We start from the raw sequence: 12192 nt of genomic DNA, 5'->3' as shown, positions 1-12192 counted from the left end.
ATGTGGAGACAATGCTGCATCACAGTAAAATTAGGGTTTAGAAGCTCCGTTACTGTCTTTTTGAAATACAGCGAGTTATACACTGAAGATGTCACAGCATGAGTTAAAGTTTTATTTCAGGCCCCAAGATATCTTGGAAATACTGTTTCTGGTTAGATTTTTCGGATTTGATGGTTGGAAAATCGTGGTGGTCCTCTAAGTATTTTGTGAAAGACAGTTTCTCCTTTTCCTATCTGAGTCACTTACATCATACTTAGTTCTGGTCAAGAAATTCATGTTCCTTCTTCAGTACTTGGTGAGGAACTAACTGGATTAGCTGTTGAAATGGCAATGTCTTGGTTACACATCCTTTCAATTATCATTAAATGCATTGGCTCCTGGTCTGCAAATGAACATCCCATAATAGTGGTAGTTCTAGAACCTTACTGAAGCAAAAGTTTCTAACAACAGAATGCTCATGTAAAATGGTCCCTTTTTTCTTAATTCTTCCATTTAATTGTTCTTCTTGTAAAAGTGAACAAATTTAACATAGAATAGTGTTCCATAACAATCAGCAAGGGCCACTCCTATCCTACAAATCTGGCTTAATACCACACAGTATTAAATAATTAATCTCTGTAAATCTTCAGAATTCATCTATTTTGACATTCCTGGCAAGCATTTTAACAGACATCACATTCTCATGTATTAAGTGCCTTTTCAACTTAAATGTAAATTGTAATTCTAATAGATTTTTTTAAATCTCATTGATCAGTATTGTATTTATAATATATCTTGATTCAGTGCTTAATAACTGTTAGTTGTTTTCCACATTTTGTCTCTGCTAAATGTTGTCCAGTGGTACTGACATGCAGAACTACTGAATGCTACTTAATTTGCTTCTGCTTCTACCGAGATGTATCCACGAGCTGGCGTACACCAGACAGGAAGCACACTGGTGATTTTGTTTTAACGTGTCCTGTACAAGATTTCCCTCAAGGCACTGGACATCACAAAACCAGACTGCCCTCGTTTTGTGCTTCATGCATTAGATTTGCGGGTTGTGATGTATAGCAAAAGAAGCAAACAGTAGCTGCATAAAAGGTTATTGGACAAAGTGTTTAAGTGTAAGCAAGTGCAACTTGCTTTATCAGTGCTGCTATTGTGTGCTGCTTGTTATCCTTTGACAGCTTAACACTTCCAGATAGTGCTTATGAGAGGTCTTTGCTTAGTGCCACTTTATACATGTACGTGTTCCAGTGTTTAAAGGGTGGCTACAAAAAAGATGGAGACTCCCTTTTCACAAGGAATACCATGGAAAAGATGAGGGGTAATAGGTACAAGGTACTCCTGGGGAGATTCTGATTAGACACAAGAGGAAAATATTTCAGTGAGGACAATCAGACATTGGCATAATGTCCCCAGGGAAGGTGGTGGATTCCACAACATTGGAGACTTAAGGTGTAGCTGGACAGGGTGCTGGGCCATCCTTTCTGAGCTGTGTTTCTGCCAAAAAAGGTTGGATCAGTATGATAGATGCACTCTCAACAGTGATATGTAGATCTTATGTGTATGTGTTTTTGTAGAAGACTGTCTAATGTTGAACAAGGAGTTTAGTTTGCAGCCGTGTTCTTTGGAATTCATTGAGGTTCATTGCAGGTGTTTTACTTTCCTCATGCTAGAGATTCTGATTTCATATGTGTACCCCAGTTGACAGCCTTAACAATTGCTCAGGGTCATAAATGGTCAGGTATAGATGTTGTAAGTTGTTTGGCCCTTCTCTGGAAAGGATTGTCCAAAGTCATGGAAAGAATGGTAGTTCTTCCAAATGCTGTGGCATCCCATGTTTTGTTTGCTTCCTTAAGGATAAACTCTTTCAACATCTTTATCTGGACTGAAACATTTCTAGGATAGCAGCAATTACTCAAGTTTTCAGAAAGTAAAATGACTAACTTTTGAACATGAAAAAGATCTTTGTGTATTGTAGTTCTACTGTGATAATAAAGCAAAAACAGTCTAAAAATTACACTTGTAAAAGTGACGGTAGCGGGTTGTTAGCTATAATTAAATGATCTGCATATGGCTGGCCAGTCCTCCATCATCATCAAGTTCTGCTATTGTGTGCAGTGTTGGCTGTGTGTGTGTTTCTTCTCCTACAACAGAAGTTCTTCAGCATATTAGTCAAAAACCTTCATTAAACTACTTTTGAATTTGAGTGATGTTTACAACTTTGCAAGTTAAACTACCCATTATCGCTTTGTAAACTTTTTAATGCAGAATTCTTAAAGCAGAAGTGCATCTCTGATTATTGCATTTTGCTTTATTTGTGCTCATAGAAAAAGGGGGGGTGTTATAATCCTCAAGTAATATATTGAAGATTATCTTTTTAGACATGAATAATTTTTGTAAGTGGTCATTGCATGTGAATAATTTCCCGTTTCTTTCTGCTTTCAACTGAACTGAGCAGTGGTCGGTGAAGATGGTAAGCCCGTGTGCTGATCTGTCTGCTGTACTTCTGCTAGACAGCATGGAAGTAATCTTTGAAAGTGTTTCCATATCATAAGTGCTTTAAGTCAGGTGCTGAATTACATCTTCAGATTTCCCACTCATACGCACAGTCTTCTCAATCATCTCTGCTCAATGTAAGATAATTAGATAGTAATCTGGCTGCAACTGAAACTGATTTGGGAATTTTAGGGTTCATCAGTATTCACGAGTTGGTGATTGAAATACTGGTGGTTTCTCTTTGTCAGTGAAATTGTGAAAGCCACATTAAAATAGATACACAAAAATACTGTATCTCGTGTAAAGGAGAAATACTGAATACTGCAAAATCCACTCCTTTGAACAGAGAAATTGCAGGAAAGTTTATCTTTTATGCCTAACATTACAAAAGCTGTTATTAACTGAAAACCACACCTTAATATCGTTGTTCTGCAGAATAAATCAGTAGAAGTCCACAAAAATACTTCTGTTTTGATTATTGCTGCAGGATACTCTGGTTTAAACTGACCTCTAAAGAAGAATGGTACAGAGAATGTGATTGTTGTCTTCTTTCTTTACAGTGTGTAAAAGCACCTGAAAGATTTTAATTCCTTTTTTCCCTTCTAGAAAGAGACATATCATATCTTGTTGTAGTCTCCTGCCTTTTATGGTGTCTTGTATTCCCTTTTTAAAATGCAGTGAGGTAGTGATAGAGTGCAAAAGAAGCAAGAAGTTGAGGGACAAGATCTTAAGAGAGGGTGCTAAAAGCTTGGCACCTGACCCTAAGGTTGACAGAAGAAGTGTTTTCCAGTCTGACTAGCCTCTATGGAGAGTTACTGTTATGACAAGTGGGTTTCTTGTGCTAAACCCAACTTTTTTAGGCAACTAGGACACAACGTAACTTAACTTTATGTTAATATTGCCAGTGTCTGTCACCCTGAGGGGACAGTTTACACAACAAACTCACAAGATCCGCAAAACTATCTTGCCTTGCTTTGCAGACCCAAGTCCTTCAATCCTGTTGGTAATCTTAGCACAAGTTTGCAAACAGATCTTGCAGGTTTGGACTCATAACAATAGGTAGCCTTAAGCTTTAGTGAATAAACAAGTTTGGAAAGAGGAGCTTTTCCCTCCCTGAAACATAATTTGGTTTTTTTTAGTGACTTGGACTAACTGAACTTTAGATCCAGATTAAGAAATTTAAGTTGAATTTTTGATATGCAAAAAGCTTTCTACGTACACGCTCTATGAACTAGTCTTGCTTGAGGTCAAAATGCATCAATACTTTTTGTTTTGATGTTTTCTAGCAAGATTGCTGAATTTCCAGAAGAAAATTACAATAGTACTTTGGAATGAAGATCCAAAATACAGTATTTTGCTAGCATCCCAATTGCCATACAACACAAACACTTGGAAGAAAGAATCAATTCTATACATACTATTACCCATTTTATATTTTTGTTCCAACTGAAATTACTCTGTAGTAATTAATTCTGTCCCTTTAAAATCTGCTTTAACTGCACTGGATATAGGAGGAGGTACATGCCTTGGCTTTTCAGAAAAATAATTAAGTATCATTTGAAATTACCTCTGTAAGCCAACTGTTAGAGAAGGCAGAAAGAACCTTGAATGAGGGACTAGGATCTGTCAGCAAGAACATGTCGATAGGTTAAGAAGGGCCATCCTGCTTCCAGTGAGCACTGTCCGTGTGTGCCAGTGCAGCTCTCAGGATAAGTGCCTATTACTTGTTTAATACTAATTCTGCTTGCAGGGCCCTGCACTAGAAGACTTCAGCCATCTCCCTCCAGAGCAAAGACGCAAGAAACTGCAACAGAGAATTGATGAACTTAACAGAGAACTACAGAAGGAAACAGACCAAAAGTGAATGCAATTTTTTAGTTTTGTAATGATCCTCTCTATCTTTCAAAGTCCTCTACCACAGTCAACAGTGCTTCAGAAGCTAGGAGGGAATATACTAGTCCAGGCTACTCCAGAACATAGAGTAGTTCATGGTTTATTGCATGTAGGTTCTGTTAGCGTTGCTTCCTTCTTTGCATCTTGATCCTAATGTTGCATAGGAAATGCACACATAAATAAACCAATGCCTATCTCTGTTGAGCCACAGAGCTGCAACTCGGTGCATTAAGAAAATGTTCATGTTTAGGAAATGGTGCATACAAACAATATGGGAAACAGTATGGAGACTGGATAGAGAAGAGTTGGCAATTGGAGTCCTGGTGTGCTTGTGCAGAACACAAGGAGAGGCTGGAAAGTGCTAAGATGACAGAATGGGAAAAAGATATGCATCATGGGGTATGGGGTCCAGGAGTTCCTCGTGTCTGGCTTAGTATTGCATTGTGGGTAAGGGTCTTTGCACATGAACACTATTTTAGCTTCACTGGGGATCAGTACTGATACATGTCATGTTTATAACTGCTGTTGGGTTTTGTACGTTTTTAGAGATGCCCTCATCAAGATGAAGGATGTTTATGAAAAAAATCCCCAGATGGGTGATCCAGGCAGTTTGCAACCCAAGTTAACTGAGACTATGAGCAACATGGACCGTCTTCGGATGGAAATACACAAGAATGAGGTTAGACTCTAAAACAGTTCCTTGGAAATACAAATGAGTGGTAAAATCGTGTTTGCAGAATACAGAATTAACCAGGTTAGAAAAGATCTTCAAGATCATCAAGTCCAACCTAACACCCAACACCATCTAATCAGCTAAACCATGGTTTAGTTCCTGTATTCGGTATTCTGAAATTCATGTGGTTAAAGACTTTTTTCCTTTAAGACTGTTACAGACTATAAGTTAAGCATGGACTCAGTCTTGCAGGTCTTTTGTCAACATTGATGCTTCTATGAGGAACAGGTTCATGCTTCGTGTGAAGTAATCATTCACATGTGAAGGCCATCTTTTTGTGGCTGTGTACTGACAAGTAAACTGTTTGCAGTTAAGTGCCTGTTTTAAATAGTATTTGCTGATTTGGCATCGAGTTTTCTTTGACACAACTATATTTGTCTTTCTTTTTTTCCCCAAGGCCTGGCTTTCTGAAGTTGAAGGTAAAGTAGCAGCCAGAAGCGACAGGCGGCACAGCAGCGACATCAACCACCTTGTAACACAGGGCAGAGAGAGGTCACTATTCTATCTCTACTACTTTTTTGTCTTATGCTAGAATCAGTACTTCTGTTTGCTAGTTAAATGATAGGCAATGATTGTTACTTACCCTCTAAAAGTTTATGTCTTTCTTGGGTTCTGAATCCTAGAGGGCGCTTCATGACATTATGGTACCATAAAAAACGGTGTCTCTAATCAAAACACTCATTAAATAGCAGTGCCTTTTAAAGCTCACTGAGTAAGGCTCACCAGTTTTCCATGTTCCATAGAGACATGTATGTCACATTTGTTCGGTTTTATAGCAGAATTCAGTCCCAGCCTTTGTTAAATCAGTATTTTCAGAAAGATCACCTCCAGCAGTAAATACAACACATGCTAACAGGGATTCCCAGAGCGATTCCCGTGGCCTGGCCTTTCTGTGATGCATGTATGTTGCGAGTTCTAGAGCTGAAAACTGAGTCCTCACACTCCAGTCATTGCATTACAGCCCTGAAGGGAGTTACACGGACGATGCAAATCAGGAAGTTCGAGGCCCAGCACAGCAGCATGCACATCCAAATGAGTTTGATGATGAGTTTGAAGATGATGATCCATTACCAGCTATAGGACATTGCAAGGCAATATATCCATTTGATGGTAAGGTTAACAACATGCACTAAGATTCCTTGACTATAAGGCATGGATTATTTGTCAATAGAGATGACAGGTAAAGTAATTGAGCAAGTAGTTGCTTACAGGGTCAGTGGAAATATTTTATAAATCTCTTTAATTCTTGAGGAGTAATTCTGTACTGTTTCAAGATAAATGTTAGCACAGCTATTGGCAAATAGCTTCAGAAACTGGTCTGGGTTTTTGTCTGTAAGCCTGTTTGACCATATGTTCTCTGGTGCCGATTTTTGGTTCTTCCTGTTTATATCATCTGGAAGATATGCCCTGGGAAAATGACTTGAAATTCTGCCTGAGCATTGAAAAACTTCTTTGCCTTTTGTTTTTCTCAGGTCACAATGAAGGCACTCTAGCAATGAAAGAAGGGGAAATTTTGTACATTATTGAGGAGGACAAAGGAGATGGATGGACAAGAGCTCGAAGACATAATGGAGAGGAAGGCTATGTGCCAACGTCATATATAGATGTAACGCTAGAGAAAAACAGCAAAGGTGCAGTAACCTATATCTAACAATAAACTGGCAGCTTTCAGTTGTACATTCCCTAGGGAAAATAGTGGAAAAGAGTAGGTTTTAGACAGTTTCATGGAAAGCAGAATACCAGAAATCAGCAATGATCTGTTGTTTGCAATGTGAGTTTGCTATAGGTTTTTGGTAGATGACCATATTAAATAAAGCATCTTACTCTGGTCTGTAATTTTGACCAATGTCTTCTGCTTTAACTGATCTACTGTTCCTGCTTTACAAAGCACTAATCCAGTTCATCTATTGAACCAAAAACGATTGGGATTCGTGTTTGCTCCCTAGAATATTTTGTTTTCATAGAGAGCTAAAAAGTTACTTGGTTTTAAAATCCTCTTTAAGATTTGCTGTTCCCACTTTTATGACTTACACTATATGTTTGAAACAGAGGGGTTTTCCTGTAATAACTAACAATTCAACTACTGAAAATTATTAATTTCCTTCCTTAGCAAATATTTGGCAGCTTTCACTTCTTAAACAGGAAAATGTTTTCTCATTCTGAAAGCACAACAAAAATACTCAGGAAAAAAAGCCACGATTAAGGACAGAAAGTCCACTGACCTGCCTCTTGCCTTCCTTTTCAGTACTCGTGATGTAGAACATTGCGTATTGGACACAGCTTTAATCTTTTAACCCTAGATACCTTGAACAAACAAACGGAGACTACACCTAATGCTTGATGTCTTACTGAAACTTCTCCTGAAAAGGGAGTGATTTTGTTCTTGATCTGTGCTGGTCTTTGAATTGAATCATGTTTAGATTGAAATCAAGGTCTTAAATGTACAGTAATTCCCCTCACCCTTATATCACTGAGGACTGGAAATGGCATTGCACTACTTGATTCCTAGAAGGAAAAAAGCTTACATAAAAGCTGTGGCTTGTACTTCTACTAAGAGTTCATGGAATTAAGTACAAGGCTAATGTATAGCCACTGAGAACGGCCTGTTAGAACTGAGCACGCTTCTCTGTCTTCTAAAGGCCTTCAGTAACTTTGTTCTTTTCTTTTTCCTCTTGGACTGCAGGTTCCTGAAGCGGGTTTCTGAGAAAATGGGCGAGATCTTGAAGGAGGTTACATGCAGCTGCTGGGGGGGTGTGGGGGGGTGGGGTACTAGACTGGGAAGCCCAAGGGGAAAAGCTAGTTGCATGAATGCATGCAGACATACATTTAGTCACTAACATCTTAGCATCTCCATACATATAGGTAAGGATGTATTACAAATTCTTTCATTTGTGCAGAAAAAGAGTTCCATTATCGGAGTAAAAAGGCTACTGCTCCTAAAATTCCTTTCTCTTCATTGTCCTAGGTTTTCCTGAGCACAACCTATACTTTAGCTTACACTTCAGCTTGTGCTATGTTTTGGTTATCTCGATTATGCTCTTTGTCAACCCATTCTAATTGGTGATCATCTAGATATGTCAGTTACCAGTCTGCCTGTGCCACCTCCATGCTCATCATTAACCTCCTCCTGCATGCCTAGGGACAGTCAGGCATGTTAGCATAACACTTTGCCATCATTGCTTGTCTTACTTTGTAACAAATAATTTTATTTAAATACCTTCAGTGCTAGAGTTTCATCCCAGTATCCATGTATGCTGCTATAACTATACCACTGCAACCATCATTACATTCCAGTTTTTGGCATAACTGATAAGAGACCACAATCTATTTCTGTTGATTTGGGGAAATGACACATCTCAGCTCTAGCCTACAATGCAATCAAGAGAAACTCCTAGAAGTGTGGTCCATCTTCAGCACTTCAGTAACCTGTTGTGAGCACTGAAAACCTGGAACACCACCAGAGAGATTCACCACTGCAAGCTAATGACTGTTTTCTGAGAAGTCAACCACTTGCCATTCAAATGCTGCCTTAAACTAGAGTGCCTAAATCTGTTGTTTGCCAACACTACCACTGACAGTATCCCATAAAGGGCTTTGTGTCTCAGCTCTTTCCACAGTGCTGCAGCTGCTGAGGTAGCCACGGTAGGTGTTTTCTAGAGCTGTACTTTACTGGATACATGGTGCATCATGAATTTTATACATTGAAATGTCTATCTCTTCATTTGACTTTAATATTTTTTTAAAAGATTTTTATGGAAACTGTCTTTTAGTTTTTCACTATGAAGTTCCAGTTCTAATTACTGCAGTGCTAGTCCATTTCCAGGTGATGCTTCATTGTATGGACCAGTTGAAATTTGAGTGATACTTCATAATGATCTATGTGCACTTTTACTTGTAAACAATTGAAATTTGGATATGTTTATATGTGTAAATATAGTTGTCTGCAGTGCCCCTATTGCTTTGTTGTCTTGCCTCCCATTTGTGGTTCTATTAATAGATCATACCTGATTTATTAGGGCGATAGGAAATAGACTAGAGATGTTGGGGGAAGGGATACTTGTATCAAAGCAAGCTTGTCAAGCCAGCCGCCTGCTGTTTGGGGAAATGACATCATCATTGAAACATCCTGTTTTTCTGGGTCTGAAGCAATATTTGGATGCAGCAGCGCTGGATTCTTTTTAATTTCAGTGTTATTAGGAACTGTACTACCAGTAAGACTGAATCTGAGTGACTTGTGTAGAGGTTTATTCCTTTTGTTATGTATACCACTATTACACAGCTTGACCTAGTGTATTATGGGGGCTATTAAACTCTGAAGTTTAGATTTTTGGAGCTTGTATACAGGGTTATTTATATAATAATGTGACATTACTCGATACTGACAAAACTACTTAGGTAGTTTTTTGGGTTTGGGGGTTTTGGGTGGTTTGTTGGGGGGTTTGGGTGGTTTTTTGTTTTTCTTTTGAAAGCTAGTGGGTTTTTGGGTTTTAATTTTAAAGTTAGAGAAAAGGAGGAAATGTGATTTGTGTAGTTTCTGCTAAAGGGTCTGTGGTTTGCCTGGCTAGCAGCCTTGCAGGTCAGTAATAACACTTCCTGGTAAAGGACTAAATGTTCTTTTCACGCTACTGTTTGTTTTTCTAAAACCAGGATTTGCTTCCTTTGGAGGCAGGTTGTTTTCATGAGGGATAGTGCAACTTGTATGAGGGTTATTAAACATAGCAAAAAACCATTTGTACTTGCACAGCTAGTTATAAATCACTTATTCTAAAATTCCAAACGTGAGTTGTCTTAAAGAATCTTACCTTTTCCAGTAATTTTTAATCCTTTCTTGTGCACATGTTGATTTCCTAAATGTTAAATGCTTTGTTTAAAAATAGTGTTCTCTGTTGAGAATATTTTCATGGAATAAAAAAATGTTTTCATGGTCTAAGTAATTAGCTTCCCTATTTTTCTTCTGTTCAGATTGACAGGGATACTTTCAGCAGAAGGTCTGTAACCTCATGTGGTGGTGGTAGAGCCTCTGCTCGGACTGTACAAGGGTGGTGGGAACAGTTCATACTGTGTTGGGGCCGATTGTGTTGTTAGCATATTCAGATACTTGCAAATGCTGTAAGTAGTATTTCACTCCAGAAACAGGCTTACTGGCAATGAGCACATGCAGCCCTAACCATATTTTTGGTAACAAACTGATACCGTTTCAGAAAGTTTATATACCAGTTCTCTATGTGACAAAGTAGAAGCTGCTGCAAAAGCACTCTATAAAATGTCATTCACCCCAGTTCCCTGTGAAAAGTTCTAACAGCTTGTGCTTTGCCTTCACCCCAGAAGGAAAACAAAACTAAACTACTTACCAAAGTGATTCACTTCAGTAAATGAAGCAAGTTTAATGTATACATACACCCACATTTACTCATATCTGAAAGCATTTTAATTATCTGGGTTGTTTGTTCTTGCCAGTTCATCATTCATTCCTGGCCGCGTTGCTGTTGTGCAGGCTCCAGCGAAAGCCGAAGTACTGCGGTTGCTGTCTTACACAAAAAAAGAAAACACACAAAAGAAGTTGTCCCGACACATACACAACTAATTTTCTACTTTCATAGGTGCAGTGATATTTGAGCCTTTCTGATAATTTCTGTGATCTGGAAACAAGCAACTGATTTTGCATAAAGATATACTTTAATTCACAATTCTATGTACAATAGTTTAATATTCATTAATATTCATTAAAGGAGTATTATACAACAAATTCTCTGCAATGTCACATACTTGATCTATCCTTTTATTTACACTGTTTGCTTCAATTTACTATCAAGATGCCAGCGCCCTTACTCCTAGGCGTTGTAAAGCATCACAGCTTGGGGGAAATGCAAAAAGCTGTAAGACTGTCTTACAGAGATAACCTAACTGCTTACAGGGATCATTAAATGACTTGGTGATACGACAAATAAATAATTTGTTTAGAAATCAGTAGTTTCAAAACAAGTGTGCAGTTAAAAGTTCTAAACTTCCCGTGCAATGCAAGAAGTTTGTGCAGTGTCAAGTTGCCAAAAACCCGGTAAGGTTATTTCAAGTATATAATTTAAACAGTGTTTACAGACTCTTAGATACTTAGTTGTTCCACCAGCTTCAGTGCAGGAGGTTCCAGTTTTCGTGAAAGTGCAGTTAAAATCTGGCTGAACTTCTCGTATCTTTCATTTTGGTTAACTTGTGCTCCTTTGCTGCCCCAGAGCAATCTCATTTGAAATTCTGTCTTGAAGATTTCACTCATCTCTTCATCGGGTTGGAAACCTAGGAAATAAAAAGAATCCCACAAGTATCACCATCAGGCAAGTTACTCAGAAGAAATGGCTTTTAAACTGTATTCCCTCCAAATAAGACAAGCTTCAGTCTGCTGGGTTCTAGCTGCACAGTGAATTTAACAAACTAGTGAAACAGTGAAAATCTTTTCAAGTCTGTGACATTTTCACAGCACACAAATGACTCTAGAGGTAGCTAGCCTTTGCTCAGTTCTAATGGTCTAGAATTGTCATGGTCTGACCTTAAACATAATTACTGATGTATACTTGCTGCCCCCAGAAATAGTTCTATTTCTCCCTGCTCCCTCAGCTTTTTTTACTGCACGTTTATGATACAAAGTCACATTGTTAACGCGTTGCTGCCTTCTGGATGCGACGTGTCCTGATCTCAGTGCTTATCCTTGTGCTGCTGTAAAGACTGTTACGATGGGTGGTGTTTTATTTGGGGGGGGAAAAAACAGAGTAGGAATTTTAAACTACGGAAGACAGGAAGTTGTCCTCAGTCCTTACTGTACTTCTATTCAGTTCCTGGGAGAGTTAGCCTGTTATGTCATGAGAACTTTTGAGTATGTTTAGCAAAAAATGTATGCTCTGCTCTTCTGCTTACTGGAGAACTACCCCAGAGCTTCTAAACGGTATTGATGTTGCCCTCAAACTGAGTTTCTTGCAGGACATTTGCTACTGTCCCAGCTCCCATGAAAGAGGAGAAAAATTTCTTTCACCGACTTTGTAGTGGCACGTAGGCAAGAGCCCTTATCTCTCAGGTTTTGTTGATGTGCAGCATTT

General features: G+C 38.5%; 2 protein-coding genes across 5 annotated transcripts in view; one reads left to right on the top strand and one right to left on the bottom strand.

Moving 5' to 3' along the window:
• FNBP1L (formin binding protein 1 like) overlaps positions 1-10305 on the top strand; it is a 46438-nt gene extending 36133 nt beyond the window's left edge. For 2 of the 4 annotated variants that reach the window (XM_054165059.1, XM_054165061.1), the window contains 6 exons: positions 2447-2461; positions 4235-4344; positions 4924-5056; positions 5508-5602; positions 6072-6220; positions 6583-10305. In XM_054165059.1, the coding sequence (XP_054021034.1) occupies positions 2447-2461; positions 4235-4344; positions 4924-5056; positions 5508-5602; positions 6072-6220; positions 6583-6761 (681 nt within the window). In that variant the 3' untranslated portion in view covers positions 6762-10305. The remainder of the gene's footprint in view (positions 1-2446; positions 2462-4234; positions 4345-4923; positions 5057-5507; positions 5603-6071; positions 6221-6582) is intronic. The other 2 variants (XM_054165060.1, XM_054165062.1) reach the window with 2 other exon arrangements.
• Positions 10306-10958: 653 nt separating this feature from the next.
• BCAR3 (BCAR3 adaptor protein, NSP family member) overlaps positions 10959-12192 on the bottom strand; it is an 89115-nt gene continuing 87881 nt past the window's right edge. Inside the window, exon 12 of the mRNA XM_009909883.2 lies at positions 10959-11398. Coding sequence (XP_009908185.2) covers positions 11211-11398 — 188 coding nt within the window. The 3' untranslated portion in view covers positions 10959-11210. The remainder of the gene's footprint in view (positions 11399-12192) is intronic.

Source organism: Dryobates pubescens, chromosome 11 (assembly GCF_014839835.1).
Source record: "Dryobates pubescens isolate bDryPub1 chromosome 11, bDryPub1.pri, whole genome shotgun sequence".
In the NCBI taxonomy this organism is placed as follows: Eukaryota; Metazoa; Chordata; class Aves; order Piciformes; family Picidae; genus Dryobates; species Dryobates pubescens.
The sequence above is the reverse complement of the archived record's forward strand: the minus strand, read 5'-3'. Positions and strand labels throughout refer to the sequence as shown.